Raw genomic sequence first — 21629 nt, forward strand, 5'->3', positions numbered from 1 at the left:
ATCGGGACCCAACACTGGGTGCGGGATGGTAGGGGCTCTTTCTCCCCACCTGGGAACCCCTCAGAACAGTCCCCAGTCCTCCCACCCAACAGCTGCTTCTGGCCAGGCCTGGAGAGGTGAGGAAATGGGGAATGATGACCCAGCATGGTCGGGTGGGCCAGAGGGAAGCCTGGGGCTGTGAGGAGGCCCCCACCCACCCCATCCTGGGGGAGCAGGGAGGGCTTCTCAGAGGAGGTGACTTTTATGCATGGACAGGAATTAGCTCAGTGGAGGAGGTGGGGTCAGAGAAGGAAGCCAGCAGCGTGTGCCCAGGTGAGAGTGGGGTTGGCATCAGCTTCAGACAGGTGAAGGTTTATTGTGGGGAAGTGAGGGCAGATATGAACTCTGGATTTGGAAGGCAGAGCTGGGGAGCTGCCAGGAAGCCAATATCACTTTAGTCTGAAAAAGATCTTTCTGCACTGCAGCTGGCTATACTGTTATGCCTCACCGAGAGAGAGTAAGCTCCCATCAATGACCCGGCAAACCCTGGGCTGGGCTCGGGCATTGGGTGGGGCTGACCTGGATGTTTCCAAGGCCTGGATAACTGCAATTCAAGGGGTACAAAGCAGCTTGGGACCCAGACCACACACCCAGGACTCCTTGGCTGTGGTGTCACCAAGCAGATGTGGATGCCATCTGCTGGTGGTGGGTGGCTGCTGTGACCTCCCAGGAGAGCGTGAGGTCAGGGATCCTGTTGTGGCCGAGACACTGGACTGGCCCTGTGGTTGGCCACTGCTCTTGCCTGTTTTCCCAGCCACCTCAGCTGGACAGCTCTGATCCCTGGGCATGGGCAGGGCTGGGTCCAGTGAGGCAGCTCGTCCTGGACACAGGATGTGTTCCCACCTGCCCCGAGGTGGTGACTCCCCTTCTCTCGGCAGGTTCAGTGTGGACGAGGGCCTCACCTGGAGCACGCACAATTTCACCAGCACCTCCGTGTTTGTGGACGGGCTGCTGAGTGAACCGGGGGACGAGACGCTGGTCATGACGTGAGTGCCCACGGGAGGTGGGCAGGCAGGTCAGAGCCGAACCCCAGGCGGGCCGTGGCGGAGGGCCACCGTGGGCCTTGCTGCTCTAGGCAGGTTCAACACTGACCCCCCAGCCTTCCTCCCCATCCTCCTCGCTTTGACCTCCATCTTCACACCTGCTTCCTTATCTCTTACCATCTACTGTTTCCTCTCATCCTCAGCCACTGGGAAGTGGCCACTCTGTCCCTAGTCAGGGACATTTGTCACCTGTCCATGATCACCTGCTGGTGAGGGGTGGAACCAACAGTCAAGGGTCAGCTCTGGATCACTGTCCATTTAACCTTTCAGATGTTGATGATGATGGTGGTGGTGGTGATGATAATGTGATGATGGTGATGACGATGATGGTGATGATGGTGATGATCGTGATGATGGTGGTGATAGTGGTGATGGTGGTGATGGTGGTGATGATGGTGATGATGGTGATGATGATGGTGATGATGGTGTTGATGGTGATGATGGTGATGGTGATGATGGTGGTGGTGGTGTTGATGGTGATGGTGGTGAGGATGATGGTGAGGATGATGATGGTGATGATGGTGATGGTGGTGATGATGGTGATGATGGTGTTGATGGTGATGATGGTGATGATGATGGTGTGGATGATGGTGATGATGGTGATGCTGATGGTGAGGATGATGATGGTGATGATGGTGTTGATGGTGATGATGGTGGTGATGATGGTGTTGATGGTGATGATGGTGGTGATGATGGTGTTGATGGTGATGGTGGTGATGATGGTGATGGTGGTGATGGTGATGATGGCGATGGTGGTGATAATGGTGATGATGATGATGGTGGTGATGATGGTGATCATGATGGTGATCATGATGGTGATCATGAAGGTGATGCTGATGGTGAGGGTGATAATGGTAGTGATGATTATTGGCTATTGGCACCTGTGAAGAACTTGTAGGCACATGGCACAGAGGGGACCTAAGACCCAAATGGGCCAGTGAAGGGCAGATCCAGGCTGTGAACCCAGCCCCTTGACCCTGGCTTAGGTCAAGCGCATCCCTGTTCAGAGTGGCTCACAGCCCAGGAGCAGAGCCCGAGCAAGCGGGGATTGAAAAAGGCACACAGGGCTTGACTGTGCCCTATGGCCCTGCTGGGGAGACAAGGCGCTCACCCAGAAACCACGAAATGAGGGTCCACCTTTGGAAGCCTCCTTCCTGGGTGATTCGCCCATCTAGGCACTTGTTCAGGCAGGGCTGATTCACAAGCCAGGGTGGGGCCTAAAACTCTGCATTTCTAACAGTCCCGCCGATGCTGTGCATGCCTGGCTGCACTGGATGCAGGAGATCCGGCCCTGTGCACTCTGCTTGGCTTTTATTGATGATGCTTGTACTGGGGAGAGCAGTGTCCCCCAAAATCCACGTCCACCCGGAACCTGTGGATGTGACCTTACTTGGGAGCAGGGCCTTTGCCAACATGCTTAGTTGAGATGAGGTCACACAGGAGGAGGGTGGGCCCTAATCCAATGATTCGTGTCTTATACGAGGAGGGTTAGGGTTAGATACACAGCCACAACGTCATGTGAAGACGTGGCAGAGGCCAGCGTGATGCGACCACAGCCCAGGCACGCCTGGAGCCCCAGGAGCTGGAAGAGGCAGGAAGGAGCCTCCCCTGGGGCCTGCAGAGGAAGCCCGCTCTGTGAACACCCACATCGCAGATTTCTGGCCTCCAGAACAGTGAGGAGATACGGTTCCATTGTTTGAAGCATGAGTTTGTGGAAATGAGTTAAGATGGCCACAGGAAGCCACCCAAGGCCCCATGACTCTTCCCCTCATGATAGCCCGATGTAGGCCAGGGCCACTGATGCTGGGAGGGGACCCGGCACTTTGGACACCTCGGTCTCTGGTTGGCCTCCCAAGTTACTTCCTCTCTCCCCCTAGCAGACTTTGAGGAAGCTTCCAGAGGGCAGGGCTGGGTCTGAGTCCCCAGCCCAGGAAGGCTCCTGCTGTAGAAGTAGGGAGTGAAAACAAGTAAGGTTCCCTTGCTTGATCCTCGAGGACAGCGGAGGGAGGCGGCGAGCTGCTTCCTTATATGGGGTGAGGGTAGAGGTGTGTCCTGGGGTCAGCTGGAGGGGTGGCTTAGGAGGTCTGCCCACCCCTTAGGTGGGGTTGTATGCAGGGGGCATGCGCAGGATCCTGCTTTTGCTCCTGGCTCTTCAGAAGTGGCAGTTGCGGTTTTGGTCTTTTTGTATCTTGTTGTCCATAATTTGCCCCAACTGGGCATACACACAGTTATTTTTAGTCCCTTAGAGTTTCTTTGTATTTTGTCGCTCAAGGAGACGTTTATCCAGGTGCCAGCACTGCAGCAAAGGGTCCCAGGTCCCAGGTCCCAGCCTATCTCAAGGCCAGCCCTTCTCCAGTCATTCCAGCCTGGCCTGCCACGTGCCACCCTCTGTCTGGGCACCAGGGACCCCAAGGACCCACAGAGCTGGTGGCCCAGGCAGACAGATCAAATATAACCAAGAGTGACATGGTTCCTTGATAACGTGAAAGATGCTGATACAAAAGGGCCAGCCAGCCGAGGGGCTGGAGGCTGAAGGGTCGCTTTTGGGGTGGGTGGTGATCAAGGAGTCTCGGAGCAGCTGACCTTTGAACTGGGACTGGGCCAGTGAGACCCAGGCCCAAGGACGAGCTGTGGGTACAGAAGGATTGATGCTTTTCCACGTGAGAATTGGAACTGTGCCCCAGCTCTGGCTCAGCCCTTCTGAAGCAGACGGGCCGGTTCCGTCCATTCCCAGCGGAGTGGCTGGGTGCTAGGACCCCTCACCCTGCCCACTCGGCCTGGAGATCATGCCCAGGTCTGTGTGCCCAGCTGGAGTCATTGCCTGGGAGTGAGTCCCTGGTGAGAGAACAACTCATGCCCTCCTGTCTGCCCTTCCAGCTCACGATGGCTTTCACGCCCCTGCTCCGGCCGGCTCCCCATCGCCTGTGAAGAGCCAGTTCCTCACCCTTCTGAATGGCCCAGAGGGGCCACTCGGATAAGCCCCCAGGGGTGCCTGGCCCCCAGCCCGAGGCCTGAACTGGAAGGAAACCGCCCAGGGTGGACATTGCCCTTCCAGGCCCGCCTCTGCCCTGGGGCTCCTGTGGGTGCTCATGTGAACGCCCCCTCGCCAGGCTCCTCTGGCTGCCTGGGATGGGGGCTGGGAGCACAGCTCTGGTAAGCTCCCCACCGCGGGCCACCAGGGACCACGGCCGCCTGTGTGCCCACCGCCCAGGCTTCTGGGAACGGAAGATGGAGCAAAGGGACGTGGAAACGGTAGTGCGGACTCCTTTCTTAGGACGTTTGAGACAGGAGAGCCATCTAAGTTCCTGCCAGACCTAAATCTGGCTTCAGTGACTCCTCCAGGGGGCCTCCTCTGCCACCAGGACTGAGGCAGCCTGGCATCCTCCCTACATCTTTCCCAGTATGGCCTCTTGCAACAAGTTCTGTAATGAGGCTGTATTGAGCACATACTATATGTTATGGGTCCATTTTTTTTAACGTTATCTCATTTTGTTCTCATAGGAAATCTCCAGGGAGGATTTATTCCCCCTTCATCTAGAAGTGCTAAAAATCTCAATAATTCTGCACCGAGGGAGTGGTGGGAAAGGGGGACCCCTCACATTAGCTCTGCATGGTTCCTGGAGAGCCAGAGCTGGAAGGGGGACCCCAGAGGCTGTCCTATAAAAACTGGGTCAGGAATCATCACCTTTCTAATTCCCTAAACGCCCCACTTGTGCTTCTCCCTGCACACCTAGTTCTTCTCCTCCCTGGCCCTGGAATGAGTTAAATCCTTCAGGACATCACGTATTTATGCTCCCCTCATGCTCTTGGAGGTTTCAGTCTGGGGTGGGCAGGGGAGGGAGGAAGACCCCAGCCTGGGCTGATGCAGGGCTCTCTGTGGTGTGGCGGCTGGGCTCAGCCTGGACCCTTTGCTGGTTGACCAGTTTTCCAGGACCAGAGTCCACGGAGCAGAAGGGAAGCATCAGAAACACCAGAGGAGACGGCTGGCCTGTGCTGGTTTTGCAGAGGTTGAACAAGTCAGCTGGGTCTGAGGCCTCAGCTTCCCCAGCTGAGAAATAGGAGCACTTTCTACCCCAGGGCATTGACCTAGGAGTTTCAGGACGTCAAGCCCTTTGTCACCGCATCAGTGCTGGGTTTGGCCCCAGAAACAGCCCGGTTTTCAGCACTCATCAACAGATGGGGCATTTTATTCCTGGAACACTCTTGGCAGAATTCAGAGCCAGATGCTATAACCTCAAGTTTTTTTTTTTTTTAAAGCATCAGAACTGTTCCCACAGGCCTCCTACTTCACTGTGCCACATCATCAGACCACTTTCAAATTCCGGTTGACACAGAAATAATTCAAACTCTGAAAGACGGAACATGCTGGCATGTTAGAATCAAGGTTCATCTCTCCAGACTGCTGGAAGTGGTCCCACTCAGACCTAGCATCCTCTCCACTCCCCCTCCTTCCCTTCCTGTCTCTCTCCTTCTCTCCCTCTCTCTGTGTCTCTCTGTCTCTCCCTCCCTTCCCCATCCTCTGTCTCTCTGCCTCTCTCTCTCTCTATCCCCCGCTGTCCTATTTCCTGCACAGTTGAGAGCATTTCCCCAGATGGTTCTTTGCCCAAAGGTCACGTCCAAGCTGACCGTAGTCACCTTTAGGGATGTTTCCCTCAGCTTGGATCACCCTTGCTCACCCTCCCGTCCCCACCAGAGGGGTGAGGGCCCCCCAGGCCTGGGGCGGGATAGTGGGGCTCCCAGATCCTGCCCGGGCTGCACTAGGGGAGGGGAGTGAGCTCCTTGAAGGGCGTGGGGCTCCTCCTTAACCTGCAGAGGCTGGCCCACATTTTCCTTATTAATCGTGAAGCAATAAATAGCCTCCCTCTGGCCTTTCCTTCCTAAAACTCAGAATCAGCCAGATGACAGAAATTTCTCGAAGTATCAGCTGAGCTTTTGGGTTTCATAAAAGGCAGGACTTCAAAGACACGGAGGGGATTAGTTAGATCAAGCAAGCCAGCCTCTTTTCAGGGACTTGCCCGGCGGGGCCTGTGCCGCCAGCCGGGGAGGCTGCGTGGAGGTCACGCTCGGGCCAGTGCGTGTTTCCCGGGCAAAGCATCCCAGCCCCGTGGTCGCCAACCCGGGGACCGACCCTGGCTCCCCCGGGAGGTGGGTGGCTGCCGTGCCATCCTGAGGGGTTCCCTCGCCTCAGTCTTCTCGTCCGTAAGGTGGGAACGTTAACGGTACGTTCCGCACGGGGTTGGCGAGGAGAGGATGGAAGGTCGAGCGCGTAGCAGGTGCAGAGGACAGGCCAGCAGTTACTGCTGTTGGCACCTCCAGTGTAACGTGGCTTCCAGAAGAGCGAGAGACGCAGCTCAGGCTGTGTGAGGACCAGGAAATTGTCCCTTAGAGACGTCCCTTCAGGGACCTAAGACCCTCTCTTTCTCAGTAACCAACCCAGCAGGCGTTGCTTGGGAGAAGGGGACACTGTGACAAAGAAAATCCCCACGTGGTGACACTCCCAGGGAGAGGGCTGTCCGTGTCAGGATGGGAGTCGGGACAGAGGACCGGCACGACACCTTCACACCTTCATGGTCACGGTCGCCACCATCCGGGCCTCCTACAACCTCGCTATCGGAAACAGCACCTGGGGGAGCCGCTGGACCCGGCGGAGGAGAAGCGGGCCGTCCGGTCCTCGCTGGGCCACGTCCATCAGCATCAGGAGAGGCCCTGGGCTGAGAAACAGCGGCAGGGGCTCCGACTTGCACCTCGGGCAGGAGAAAAGCAGGATGGATTATTCACAACCAAACACGAGCGGGCGAGAGGCCAGGGCTGCCGGCGATTGGGGAGGAAGAGTGATCTCAGAGCCCAGGACTGGAGGACGGAGAGGCGGACCACAGAGGCAGGTCAAGGCCGAGACGGAGGGAGGCTCCGGGGCCGCTCGGATCAGAGGAAGCCCCTGCAGAGGCTCGGGGTCTTGTCTGTAAAATAAAGATCATGGTATCTGCTTTGGGGGACTGTTCTGGGCAGTAGAGGTAATGTGTGTGCACGTGAGAATGTGTGAGCATGTGCGTGTGCACGGGTGTATGTGCACAAGTGAGTGTGTGTTGTGCATGTGTGTATAAATCTCCTACTAAGTGCCAAGCACCCTACACAAACCATTGCTAATCCACCATCGATCCTGAAAGGCCAGTGTTATTGTCCCCATTTTAAAGCCAAGGAAACTGAGGTACAGAGAAGAATGGACCTGCCCAAGGTCACAGACATAGTAAATGGGTATCAGCCCAGGCCTACCTGGCTCAGAGGTGCCCTATGGAGCCAAAACTCCAAAACTCCTCTTCAAATATCAGCCTCAAACGTTCAGAGCCAGCCATCATATCCCCCAGAAAACACTCCAAGAGCCTTCTCAACTACTCTCCTAGAACGGGGTTTGCACCCTTTCAGACCATGACTGGCTTCCCCCAAGTATCTCCTGTCGGTGTGCGTGGAAGGGGACCAAGACCAGAGTGGGTGCTTCACCTCCTCCATCCAGATGCTTGACCTCTGATAATATGGCCTGGGTACTATAGGGTGGACTGGAGAAGGACAAGAGAAGTACAGACTGGTCTCCTCTTCTGTGGTGGTATTTGGAGCCCACATGTGAGGTGTTGGGAGGATCAGGTGGAAATCCCTTAAGCAGCAGCCTTCCCAGAGAGCGAGGGATCTGGGTACATGTAGGCACTCCACCAATGCCTGTTGAGGGAGAAGAAATGGCACAAACAAGCGGTGTGGCCTTGAGCAAGTTACTCAACCTCTCTGTGCCTCAGTTTTCCTTTCTGTAGAGTGGGCTGTGGTGAGGATTAGATCAGGGCTCCCAGCACACTACCTGTGCTCCACAGAGGACTGGCTTTTGCAGAGCCCCCATGGTGCTCCGCCCCCTGCTTCTTCCACCCACCGATGCTGGGGCCACGCAGCAAGGACCACACTGAGATCCTTTCCACCCCGCCGCTCTGAGCCGGTGTGATGACTCGTTACTTCTCTTTGGATTGTCGGTTCTGCTTGGGGTCAAAAGGCTCTGGCCCAGCTAGGCAGAGCTGGCTTTCTGCAGAGCAGGCCTCCTGGAGTGGTCAGGTGGGAAGAAAGGCGAGGAGAAGCCAGTGAGCACAGGACGCAGACACCTGACCACGAATCATTCTGCAAAACAATTCTGCAAGGACTAGCATAGGGGCTGTGGGAGGGTCCAGGCTCCTGACCCTACCGTGCTGGCTTCCTTGTCCATCGGGGGGCCAGGTGGGATGATCCGCACCAACGCCATCAACGAGCCATAGATTACATGTGATGACTGTGGGAATACTAATGCCAATGCCCAAATGCTCGTGGCCAGCCAGGCCCAGGGCAGGTGCCTGGTCCCAGGGCAGCCCAGCGGGGGCAGGGGAGGGACCGCGGGGCCCGCTGTGCAGGTGGGAACAGAGGCCTGCAGGGGAAGCGGTGGGCACCTGGGGGACGGGCTAGACTAAGGTGATTTCCCGCCCCTCCCCCTCTCCCCTCCCCAGCGTCTTCGGCCACATCAGCTTCCGCTCGGACTGGGAGCTGGTCAAGGTGGACTTCCGGCCCTGGTTCTCCAGGCAGTGCAGCGAGGAGGACTACAGCTCCTGGGACCTCACCAACCTGCAGGTGGGCCTGGCCGCAGGCTGGGGGTGGGCAGCACGCAGGGCCCCTTCTGCCAGACAAAGTCCCCGTCCTGCGGGACCGAGGGCCCCCCTCAGATGCCCACTCCTTCTTCGGGGTGTTCTGGCCCCCTCTGGGGCCTGGGGCTGCCTGGGCCAGAGTCTGCAGCCATACTCAGGGGAACAGGTGCACAGGGCCCCAGCCAGCCTGAAGACAGGCGTGCTCGGGGTCCAGGAGTTTTCAGATCGAGGGAAGGTAACAGGGCATGTGTATCATATATTAGGTAACACCCCAGTGGGACTGGGGCAGCCCCACCCCATAATCTCAAACACATACATGTTTCTACAGCAAAATGTGTCATATTCACACAGAGAGGAATAAATGAGGACTCGAAATGGCCTCCCAGTGCAGTTCAGAGCAGGTGGTGTGGCCACAGGACAGGATTTCAGAGCGAGGGGGGCTCTGGAATTGCTGGGGGGACCCTGCACCACGGCTCCCGTTCACACAGGTGTGGCCTCTTCTGATCATTGGCTGAGGACCTACTGTGTGTCCTGGAGGCTGCGGCTCACCCCAGCTGCACAGGGCCCACCTGGCACCCTCAGGACTGAGGAGTGAATGCAAGGGGCCTCTTCCAGCAGCCCTGCCACCCCTCAGGGCCCAGACGGGAGCCTGTACACAGTGGGAGCGCAGTGAATGCTAGGGCGGGTGGGATGGGAGCCAGGCTGCCCTAAGTTGGCCTCAGGCACGCACACCCCTCCCCCGGGCCCCGGCTTCCCAGCCCCTACGGCTGGCGGGCGAGTGAGGACCCGGCAGCAGGAGCGGTGGGAGCCCATGCAGCGTGGCCCCTCACCCTGGTCTTCCTGCACAGGGCGACCGCTGCGTCCTGGGCCAGCAGAGGAGTTTCCGGAGGAGGAAGCCTACGTCCTGGTGCATCAAGGGTCGGAGCTTCACGGCGGCGCTCACGGCCCGCGTGTGCCAATGCCGCGACTCGGACTTCCTCTGGTGAGGGTCCCACTCTGCCACGGGCCCCTGGGGCTGCCTGAGTAGCCTGGTGACCCGGCAGCCGCTGTCCCCGCAGGTGATGCCGGGGGAGGTCTCAAGAGTCACACTCCATCACTTCCCCCTTACTCTGTGCCTTAGGACCCAGCCACTGGGTCCAGCCTGCATTAAAGAACTTGTGGGCCTCGTTTCAAAACCAGGGCACGTGGCACTGCTCACAGGTGGGAGGGGAAACTGAGGAACAGGGAGGGCATCCCGGGGGCCGGCTGTACCACCCAGCCCCTTCTCCTCTGTCCAGAGACTCTGCCGAAAGCCCCCTGACCACTCCCCTGCCTCTGCTCAAGGACTCCCGTGGCCACCTGCTGCCCACAGGAGGCCGTCTGAGTTCTGGAACCTGCCTCCCTCCCCAGCCGTCCTCACCCCTCTCCGTCAGCCACCTTCACCACTGTCTCCCTACACCAGTGTTGAAGGGGCCATTCCCTACCTGCAGTGCCCTTCCCCCCCTCTTCCCCTGACTGCCTCTTGATCTTCCATTGAGATTCAGCCCACCTCCTCCAGGCAGCCCTCCAGGACAACCAGGCTGGGCTCAGTGCTCTCCTGTGATTTGCTGGAATCCCCTTTGCATCCCTTCTCACCTGGAACGTAACTGTCGGCCTTCAGTCCTGTCTTCCCTCTGGGACAGGGCCCTGTGGATCCGCTTCTGCGTCCTCAGCATGAGGCCCCTGACCCATGCTGTCTCCTGATGGCCGTTTTTCCCTCCTCCCAGTGACTACGGATTTGAGCGCACCCCCTCCTCCGAGTCCGATGCCGACAAGTGCTTTGCCAACTTCTGGTTTAACCCCCTGTCCCCGCCTGACGACTGTGTCCTGGGCCAGACCTACACCAGCAGTCTCGGGTGAGTAGCACGGGGCAGAACCAGGGTGACCCCTTGCTTTTCTGCCTGGTGCCCATGGCTCCCCGCATGGAGTCAGGGAAAGAGAAGTCGGGGCTGAATGCCCTGTGTGCCGGGGTTCCTGAGAGCCACCCCAGGCACTGAGCCCTCGGGGCTCTCCAATCAGAGCCCATGTGGGTCAGCGTCAGGGAGAAGAGGTGCCTTGAGCTGGCTCCGAACAGAGAACAACAGGCAGAGAAGGTCCAAGGGCTCTGTAGCTCACACCTGCTGCAGAGGCTGAGCCCTTCCAGAGAAGTAACACCCCTCGCCTAGTCCTTCTGAGCCCCTGCAGTGCTGGGACCCTTCCCCATTTACCAACACTGAGTGAGGCAGGCCTGAGCTGGGCCAGAGGTGCTCACACTCCCTTTAGGTCTCAGCTTGAATGATGCCTCCTCCAGGAAGGCTTCCCTGACTCACCCTGGGCCCTGAGCTTACCCTGTGAGGGCACATATCTCAGTTATTGTCACACTCACTCAGTCGTCCCCCCGACTGGACAGTTAGCTCCACGACACAGAGCGGGTCCCTCAGTGTGTGGTGTAGTGGACTCACGCTGTACGTGAGGGTTAAGTGCTCCACAGGTGTGAGCCGTTAGGACACTTTTCCTCCACCAGAGGCTGACCACATTGCGTGTCAAGGATGAATGTCATATAAAAATGTTAGGTGTGGGGCTTCCCTGGTTGCGCAGTGGTTGAGAGTCCGCCTGCCGATGCAGGGGACATGGGTTCGTGTCCCGGTCCGGGAAGATCCCACATGCCGCGGAGCGGCTGGGCCCGTGAGCCATGGCCACTAAGCCTGCGCGTCCGGTGCCTGTGCTCCGCAACGGGAGAGGCCACAATAGTGAGAGGCCCGCGTACCGCAAAAAAAAAAAAAAAAAAAAAGTTAGGTGTGTAAAGGCTGTGAACCTGCCGCTCCAGAGGCCCTAAACAAGCTTTATCTAAAAGTCTCTGCTTCCCTTTGGGAAGTTTTGAGAGGGAGTAAACCGCCAATGGACTTATTAGAAAATCCTCATTACTGCCCCTGGGGATGGGGGAAGGTCAAAGCCTGAGAAGAAAGAAGCTGAAGCAGAAAAGCAGTCTTGGACCTCAGCGGCATAAATCCCATCATCCATCCATCCATCCAGTCATCCAACCATCTATCCGTTTATTCCTCCATCCATCCATCATCCATTCATCCGTCCACCCACCCATCCATCATCCATCCATCCTCCCATCCCTCCAACCGTTCATCCATCATCCGTCTATCGTCCATCCATCCCTCCCTCCCTCCCTCAGGGAGCCACAGCAGCTGCTCCAGGGCACCCACCAGGGCTTGGCAAGCAGGAACTCTTGTCTGAAATGGCAGAGCCAGGACCCATATCAAGGGCAGAGGGTTTCATTTCATACCATCTGCACACTCCGGGTGTGAAGGGGCTGTGGCTGGGTAGCTCGTAGGGAGTGTATTCTCTTCCAAACTAATCACACGCGTCTTCGCATGATAAACTTCTGAATGTTCATTCAGCGGCAGAGCCGTGAGGGCAGGCGGGGCACTAGGCACAGGAGGTGGGCAGATTCAGGCACTTTGGCAGTAATGTGAGTTTTGCAGACCCAGAATCCCGGTGTCGCCTAAGGGAGCATCACAAGTGGCAAGTCTGAAGATGCCACTCGAGCAGTGGTTTTCCTGTCACCTCCTAAATATTTACTAGACCCCATCGGGCTCTGCCCACCAACCCCTCCCCACTCTCATCCCACACCTGCTGCCCACTCTGGGCTTTGGCTCCCCCACCACCACCACAGGGCCTTTGCACATGCTGTTCCCGCTGCCCAGGATGCTCTTCCCTCTCCTGTTCACCCTTCTGGTCTTAGCTGAAAGCCCCTTTCTCAGGGACCAGATTCCCAGGTGCTGCCCCTCCCCAGCACCTGTCCCAGTTGCGATGTTGCCTTGATGTGGGGGATGGTTTGGTGAGGGCTCCCTCCCTCACTAGACAGTCCTCTCTGCAAGGGCAGGGCTGTGAGTGATGACCTCGTACCCCAGCACCTCGCACGTAGCAGATGCTCAGTAAATTCGTGTTGTGTGAATGAGCTGGTGAATCAGGTGTCATCTGGTCCCACTCTCTTGATGTAATAGGGAGAGGAGCCCCCTGGGAGCACGTTTGCTCACAGCCATGTGGTGCATCAGCGGTAAGGCCCGCCCCCCCCCGGGCACTCTGTCCTCCCAGGACCCTATTTCCCAGCAAAGCCACAAAATTCCGACTGACTCCTTCAATCCTCCCCTCAGCAACAACAGCTGTTACCATTATTGTAAGAATACGAGCAGACCAAGGAAACGTCCAGTGACGGAAGCAGGGCCTGCCATTACTGGTCATTCCCTCCCCTGAGCCTCAGTTTTCCCATCTCCAAAATGGGGTAGAAATAGCAAACAGGTGGAGTCGGGAAAAGGGAGGGAGTTGAAGAATGGAGTTCGCCAAGCCAAGAGCCACCTCTTGGCGACAAGCAGGTCCGGTGGGGCAGCAGGGCCCGCCCCACCGCCGCCTGTCTGACTCGTTGTCTGGCTGCAGGTACCGGAAGGTGGTGTCCAACGTGTGCGAAGGTGGCGTGGACCCGCAGCAGAGCCCGGCGCAGCTGCAGTGCCCCCTCCTGCCGCCGCGGGGCCTGCAGGTCAGCATCCGCGGCGAGGCGGTGGCCGTGCGGCCGGGGGAGGACGTGCTGTTCGTGGTACGGCAGGAACAGGTGAGGCGCCGCTTCAACCGGGCACACGGGGTGTCGGACGGCGCTCTCTCCGCCTCAACGTCGGTTAGGGCAGCGTCTTTGGACCAGCGGTTCCCGAACTGCGGGAGGAGAGAGTGGGCCGGCGGGCCGGGGGGCCGGGGGGCCGGGAGGGGCCGGGAGGGGCCGGGGGCCCCTTCCCAGGTCCAGACCAGCACTGAAACAATGAAACAGAAAAGTCGGAAGAGAGGGCAGAGGCAGGGAGGGGACGGAGCAGCGTGCAGCAAGCACAGGCCCAGGGGGGTGTGGCTTCAAACATCTCTGTGTGTGTGTGTTCACCGCGCGGTGACGTCAGATTTCTGCCTTCCTGTGGGCGGCCGTAAACTTTTTGAACCTCTCCTTATACTGAGTTAGTTAATTTTGGAATCATAAGAAAAGCAGGAAGTTTTTTTAAAAAAACTGTAAAAATAAATAAATAAATAAATGCGATGATGCAAACCAAAACACAAAAAAACAAAAAACCCACCGTTACTTATAATCTCATAGCCAAAGACAAATTCCTTAATAGATGATAGATAGATGGATAGGTAAGTGGAGAGACAGATATCGATGATAAACACATATAGATAGATGATAGATTGATAGATAATGGATAGACATAGATACAAATACAGATGGATGGATATAGAAATATTTTGTGTCTGTATATATATATACACACATATATACATACACACAAATATATATATACACATACCTATATATAAATATATAAATTTCCTCCCCACCTCCTAGTCTTTCTTTTTTTTTCTTTAGTACAAGTGTTACATTTTTTTCTGATTTTAAAAACAGTATATACTCATTGTAGAACGCTGGAAAATCACATTAAAAACATAAGAATGTATCACCCAAAATCCTATTCTCCTAAGGTAGACACTGTTAATTTTTAAAATTTCCTTCTAGTCTATTTAAACTAATATGCAGCATGCTTATTTTTCTGATTATAGAAATAACAAATGCTCATTATAGAACATTCAAAAGCAGAAATTAGAAAAACTTACAAACGTGCAGGAAATTCAAAATGACAGAAAATCACAAAGGGGAGGTCAGAACCCCCTGTTCCCACCCCAGGGTCCCAGCCTCTCCCGGCGCATGGCTCTCTTGCGCATTTGGGTCTTCGGTTAACAAATATGTAGCATGAAATGAGTGGGGCTTTGTAACTGCATGTGCTTCGTTTAGAAGATGTCCTTCAAAATGTGCCCAGGTGGGGTAGGGTGATGCTGACAGAGGTCTTTGATGTTGGAAAGCGGGGGCTCTGGTCCAGAGCAAAGAGCTGTACTTGTGGGCGCCTGTGTGTCATCCCTCCCCGTGCCTAAGGGCTGTGCTCCCATCAGCCGGCTTTGTAGCTGGGGACACCCAGCCTCAGACAGGTGCAGCCACTCACCTGAGGCCACACAGTAACAGTGACAGAGCTGGCGTTGGGTCCAGGCCTGGGGCTCCGTGTGGACAGCGCCTGGTTCACGGCCCCCAGAAATGAGCTGATCCTGGGGTGGCCTCCCTTTCCCACCTGTCCCCGTCCCCGTGACGACTGAGCCTAGTCCTGAGAGTCACGCTGCAGCCTCGGGCAGCCCTGGGGTGGTGGGGGACCCTGTTCACAGCAGAGGACGATGCAGCCCCCAGCCCGGCTTGGGACCACCCGGACCCTCAGAGGGGACCCAGCTGCCTCCCGGAGCTCCAGGACAGATTTGCAAGAAAAACGGCCGCCTGCTGCCCCCTAGAGCCTGGAGTCCCAGCAGCTAAGTCACACCTGCGGTGCTCCATCCAGAGCCAGGACAGGATACGCCTGGCAGCCCACCGCCCCAGGGGGCTGGCACTCTCGGCTGCAGCAGGTGGAGGTGAGGGGGCAGCACAAAGATGCTCTTGGGAGAGAGAGTCCAGTGCACGCCGCTGTCCAGAAGAGGCCGCTGGCTCCCTTGTCGGAGCCTTGGGAAGGAGTGGGTGCAGGGTTGAGGTGGGTACACACACTGTTGCACACTCGTTCTCACACACACAGACACTCACACACACACATACGTGTTCACGCATTCACATTTGTGACGCAGCCACAGACGCACACACCCAACCCAGGTGTGGAAACAGCTTTGGATTTAGGGGAACCCAAGTTCTGTAAATATTTAAGCACTGAAAATAAATCTGATGGAGAACCCAGAAACAGACCCACACAAGCAGGCCCGGCTGATTTTGGCCCAGGAGCAAAAGCACCTCAGTGGAGGGAGGATGGGCTTTAGCACATGAAGAGCCGGTAAAAATGAACCTCACACCTGATGCAGAATCAGCTCAAAGTGGATCACAGACTTAAATGGAAAATGGAAAACTATAAACCTTTTAGAAAAAAGACAGAGGAAAATAGCCGGAACCTAGGGCTAGACACAGAGTTCTCAGACTTGACACCACAAGCCCCATCCATGAAGGAAATCTGATAAATTGGACTTCGTCAAAAGGCGACATTTTGCTCTGCGACAGACCCTAAGAAGATGAAAAGGCAGCCACAAAAGAAAATATTTACAAACCACATCCAACAAGGACTAGTACCCAGAATACATGAAGAACACTCAGAACTCAGCAGTAAGAAGACAAACAATCTAGTCAGAAAATGGGCAAAAGACATGGAGAGACATTTCACTGAAGAGGATGTACAGATGGCAAATAAGCACATGAAACCATGTTCACCGTCATTAGCCATCAGGGAAATGCAAATCAGACCCTCAAAGAGGTGTCACTGCACACCTCCGGGAACGGCCAAACTAGAAAATAGTGACACCACCAAATGCAGGCGAGGATGCAGAGAAACTGGGTCCCTCCTACATGGCTGATGGGAACGTAAAATTTATAGCCATTCTGGAAAAGTTAGTCGTTTGTTTAAAAGCTAAACATGGCAACTACCATAGGAATCAGCAATTACACTCCTGAGAAATAAAGACTTACATTCACAGGGAAACCTATACATCAAGGTTCACAGCAGCTTTATTCATAACAGCCAGAATCTGCAGACAACCAGATGTCCTGGGTGGACAAGTGGATAATACATGGTGGCACGTCCATCCCGTGGGTGGTACTCCAAAATCAAAAGGAACAGACTACACACCACAAGCTGGGTGAATCTCCAGAGAACTATACTGAATGCAAAAGCTAATCCCAATGACTGCATACTTTCTGATTTCATTTCTAGAACATTCTCAAAATGACAAAATTATAGAAATGGAGAACAGGTTCTAATCCCATGGAGTCAGGGATGTGATGGAAGGGCGGGTATGACTGTGAAAGGGCAGCAGGAGGGACCTCAGTGGTGACTGAATCAGTGTGGATTCCCTATCTGTGATGTGGATGTTAGCACAGGGGGAACTGGGTACCAGGGACGTGGGGCTCCTCTGTATTATCCGTTACAATTACATGTGAATTGGCAGTTGGCTCAGCATGAAACATCTGAATGTTTTTGAAGCACTCAGTAATAAACACACACACATCTGCCTGGAAACACCATGGTGTGGGTGGCGGGTGTTGCAGTGATGTTACCGTTTTTCCTTTCTAGCTCCTTCGCTTTGCCTTTTGTATTCTCTCCTTGTCCTACATTGATACTGTATTACTTTCCTGATTATGACAAGGTGTTTTAAACAAGGAAATGTTTCAATAGTTAAACTTGCACCTGTCTTAGTTGCTTGCAGGCAGGACTCAGGGTCCCCAGGAGGGGGGTGGCACCTGCCCATCAAAGCTGCAGGTCCCAACTCAGTCAGAAGCACCTTCCTCTCCCAGGATGCAATACAGGAAACCACTCCCTCTCGGAACAAATTGGACTTGAGACACCCGGCCCCCACGAGACTGCCTTTAAAAGGAGAGAGAGCACCGGCCCATGGGTCAGCCTGCAGGTTCTGGGCTCACAGAGCCTCAGTCTTCCAACCTATAAAATGGGGATAATAGAACGTACTTGTATAAGGTCCCTGAGGCCATCACAACAGTGGCCACAAACTGGGTGGCTTGAAACAACACACATTTCTCCTCTCACAGTTTTGGAGGCTAGAAATCCAAAATCATAGTGTCAGCAGGTCTGGGCTCCCTCTGGAGGATCTTCCCTTGTCTCTGCAGCTTCTGGGGGCTCCAGGCATCCCTGGGCTGTGGCCGCATTCCCTCCAGCCTCTGTCTTCACATGGCTTCCCCTGTGTCTCAAATCCCCTTTCTTTTTCTTATAAAGACCCCAGTCATTGGATTTAGGTCCTATTCTAATCCGGTGTGACCTCATCTTAACTAATTACATCTGTAAACACCCTATTTCCAAAAAAGGTACATTCTGGGGTTTCAAGTGGACTGAATTGGAGCGGGGGCAGGGATGGACACTATTTAACCTATTACACCATATTTGTGAAGAAAGTTAGATGAACATAATTTACTTAAAAGTATTCTATCAAGTTTTAAGGTTTGGCAGGGGTAAAATAAGAGGATTGCTAAACAGTTAGTGATGACCCTGCTTCGTTCTGGATCACTAGGAAATGGTTTTCTGGGTGTTCCTGCAGCAGGGGGAGGGATGGCAGGAAGGGACGATGCGGGGTGGGGGAGGGAGGGAGAACATGAGACTGAATATGAGAACTTCTTGTCAGAAATTTGAAAAAGTTATTGTTCCCTTCACTCAGTTTCCTCCCCACGACTCTATGAGGAAAATACGGTTATTGGAAGGATAAGGCTCGTGGCGGGAGTATACGGATGATTGGACAGCTTGTGTGGGTGGGGAAATGCCTGGAAGAGGCAGTGGTGGGTGGGAGCCCCTTCCTGCACAGAGCCCGTGCATACGAGCATCACTCCTGGCACTGCATAGAATGAGATAAAAGAAAAATGCAGGAATCGCAGCATCAGAGAGGGAAAAATAATGTTTTCTTAATTTCCTGGGAGACTAAGCGTCTTCCTACACACACACATCTTCCTAGACATGTTACTGAAACCAACCAGCATGTGCTAGGCCCCTTCCCGCCCTCCTGGCTCCTGGCTGAGGCCTCGGTGGGTCTCCCTGGCCCCTATCCCCACCCCTGCACTGCCTCCCTGCCCTCACCCGTGAGCCCTGACCCCTCTCCCTCTCTGCAGCTGGGTGATCTTTCTAATGCAAACCTGGCCCTGGCCCCTGCTTCCACGCACCTCCTACAGCTCTCAGCCCAGCCCTCCAGGCTGGGAGCCCCAAGGGCAGAACAGATCTGGTTCCCTGGGGTTCCCTGGGGTCCCCAGGCCACTCACTTTGAGGAAAGGAGTGAGGGAATGAACAATTAAATGAATGAGTGAATGCCGCATCGCTGGCCCCCAGCTTTGCAGCCACTCCTAAGTGGCCCTGTGGTGTTTCCCGCAGGGCGATGTCCTGACCACCAAGTACCAGGTGGACCTGGGGGACGGCTTCAAGGCCATGTATGTGAACCTCACGTTGACCGGGGAGCCCATCCGGCACCGCTATGAGAGCCCTGGTGTCTACCGCGTGTCTGTCAGGGCGGAGAACATGGCAGGACACGATGAAGCAGTGCTGTTTGTCCAGGTCAACTGTAAGTCCGTCGTCCCTTTGAGGCCAAGTGTATCTCCCTGTGACAGAGACCTGGTTCTTGGGGAAGCACAGGGAGCCCAAGGGCAGAGAGGCAGGCAGGCTGGCTCGAGTCCACACCCATGGTGGTCTGTGCAGCAGTGGGGATAGTGGTGATGGTGATGGTGATGATGACGGTGATGGTGGTGGGGATGGTAGTGGTGATGATGATGGTGATGGTGGTGGTGGTGGTGGGGATGATGGTGATGGTGGTGGTGATGGTGGTGATGGTGATGATGATGGTGGTGGTGATGACGGTGATGGTGGTGGTGATGGTGATGATAATGGTGGTGGTGATGATGGTGATGGTGGTGGTGATGGTGGTGGTAGTGGTGATGGTGATGGTGGTGGTGGTGGTGATGGTGATGATGATGGTGGTGATGATGATAGAGATGATGGTAATGATGGTGGTGATGGTGGTGGTGGTGATGGTGATGGTGGTGATGATAGAGGTGATGGTGATGATGGTGGTGGTGATGGTGATGGTGATGATAATAGAGGTGATGGTGGTGATGATGGTGATGATGGTGGTGGTGGTGTTGATGATGGTGGTGATGGTGGTGATGATAGAGGTGATGGTGATGATGGTGGTGGTGATGGTGGTGATGGTGGTTGTGATGGTGGTGGTGATGGTGGTGGTAATGGTGATGATGATAGAGTTGATGGTAATGGTGGTGATGATGGTAATGATGGTGATGGTGATGGTGGTGATGGTGGTGATGAGGTTGATTATGACACTGACTGATAGCAGCCTGTGACATGGCCAGCGCCCTGATGCCCTCTAACCCCTAACCTTTTCCTGGCCCCTGCAGCCCCCCTGCAGGCACTCTACCTCGAAGTGGTTCCTGTCGTTGGCATCAACCAGGACGTGACCCTCACAGCTGTGCTGCTGCCCCTGAACCCCAACCTCACCGTCTTCTACTGGTGGATTGGTCACAGCCTGCAGGTACGCTGGCCCCAGGCCCCTGGCAGTCCCTCCTTCCCACAGGCTCCCATCTGGGGTGGAGAGTGGGGCAGGCCCCACCCTCCATACTGGGCAGGACACAGTGTGTGACACCATGGAGGTGAGGAGAGCACACACCGACTCTTCCTTCACCCTGAGCATCTGTTCGGGGTCCGGCCATGTCTGAGTGTGGTGGACGGGGGATGAATCGGATCAGACCCTGCCTTTTCCTAGGGAAAGATGTGGGAACATAGTAGGTGACCTAAGTTAGTGTGTGACAGGTGTCACAGGAAGGAGTCAGGTGACACGTCTGAAAGTTCCAGAAGAGATCAGGCCATTTCTAGTTATAGCACGGGAGTAGTCAGGGAAGCCTTCATGGAGGAGGGGGTCCCTGGGGCTGGACCCCACCTCAGAAGCCTCACCCAGGGCTGTGGGTTGTATCATGTGGGCAGTGGGGAGCCAAGGGAAGATGCCTGGTAGGAGACCCTGAGGGCCTTTGCAGGTGAAGCTGCCCACTCTTAGGCTGGGGGGTGCCTCAAGACCCAAAGGGGGATCCTTCATTTATTCAGCAAACGACAGCCCTTCATCGCCAAGCAGAAAGCCCCAAACAACGGCTGAGGGCCCAGACCGGAGGGGCCCTGGGCTCCAGACTGTGTTTCCCTGGCATGGGGAGGGTCGGGGAGGGTCGAGGAAGGTGCTCGGGCTCCGGGTTCGAATGGCGACCCAGCCCCTTGCAGCCGAGCTCTTGGGGCCGGTCGCTGCACCTCCCCAAGCCTCTGCCTCCCCGTCTACAAGGTCCGAGGTAATAGTGAGGCCCAATCGGATGTGTGTGCCCACCCCACAGGGTGGGTGCTGAGCCGGCTGCTGGGGTCCAAGGATGAAGGTCCCATAGCCCAGCTGAGCGTGGAGGGGGTGAGAAGGTTAAAGGGATCAGGGTGGAGGCCCTGCCTGGCAGCCACCATGTGCCTTCGACACCATCCACAGAGGGGGGCTCGGAGCCTCTGGAGAGAAGGGGCACTGGGAGACGGTGTCCGTGCTGGGGCTCAGGACCGGGCGTCTCTGGAGGGCTCTCTCCATATCCCCCGGGGGCTCTCAGTGCAGCCCTGGCCACACACTGGGGCCAGCTCTCCGGCCCAACCCTGACCCCCTCTCGTGCCCACAGCCCCTGCTGTCCCTGGAGAACTCTGTGACAACGCGGTTTGGGGACACAGGGGACGTGCGTGTGACGGTGCAGGCTGCCTGTGGGACCTCTGTGCTGCAGGACTCCAAGGTGGTCCGTGTGCTGGGTGAGTTTCCCCCCTCCTGCCCCCCGGGACAGGCAGCACAGCTCCTCCTTTTCAGGAGCTCAGGGTCGGGGGCAGGCAGTGTACATGCCACCGATGTCCTGGTCATCCCAGGCAGGGCCCAGCGGGGCAGAGGGGCCAGCAAACGCAGCTCTGATGCCCCTGGCCTTGCTGGCCTCCATTTCCCCATCTGTAAAATAAATACCGACAACTCCTATGTCCATGGCATTCACAGGCTCCACATGGCACAAATGAGGACACGGCTGAGGAGCTTGACAAGGTCACCCAGCAGCAACAGAGCTGGGATCGGGCACCGGCTCTGCCTGCCCAGCGGGTGCCTGTCCTCAGCATCCCCGTTATCTGAGGATTGTCATGTGATTATATCAATTTTGTTGAGAGTCCTGCTCTGAATCCGTGTCCCATTTATTGGTGCTCACTGGGGGCTCTGAGCCCCCCAGGAGACATTTACGATAGAAAATTAG

At 55.8% G+C, this 21629-nt stretch overlaps 1 protein-coding gene across 2 annotated transcripts in view; it reads left to right on the top strand.

The window, feature by feature from the left end:
• Positions 1–21629, top strand: part of SORCS2 (sortilin related VPS10 domain containing receptor 2) — a 554389-nt gene that overhangs the window by 520255 nt on the left and 12505 nt on the right. For both annotated transcript variants that reach the window (XM_081229160.1, XM_081229161.1), the window contains 8 exons: positions 918–1025; positions 8591–8711; positions 9574–9707; positions 10471–10599; positions 13169–13340; positions 18700–18886; positions 19734–19867; positions 21027–21150. In XM_081229160.1, coding sequence (XP_081085286.1) covers positions 918–1025; positions 8591–8711; positions 9574–9707; positions 10471–10599; positions 13169–13340; positions 18700–18886; positions 19734–19867; positions 21027–21150 — 1109 coding nt within the window. The remainder of the gene's footprint in view (positions 1–917; positions 1026–8590; positions 8712–9573; positions 9708–10470; positions 10600–13168; positions 13341–18699; positions 18887–19733; positions 19868–21026; positions 21151–21629) is intronic.

This window comes from Mesoplodon bidens (genome assembly GCF_964165515.1).
Source record: "Mesoplodon bidens genome assembly, chromosome: 1".
Lineage (NCBI taxonomy): Eukaryota > Metazoa > Chordata > Mammalia > Artiodactyla > Ziphiidae > Mesoplodon > Mesoplodon bidens.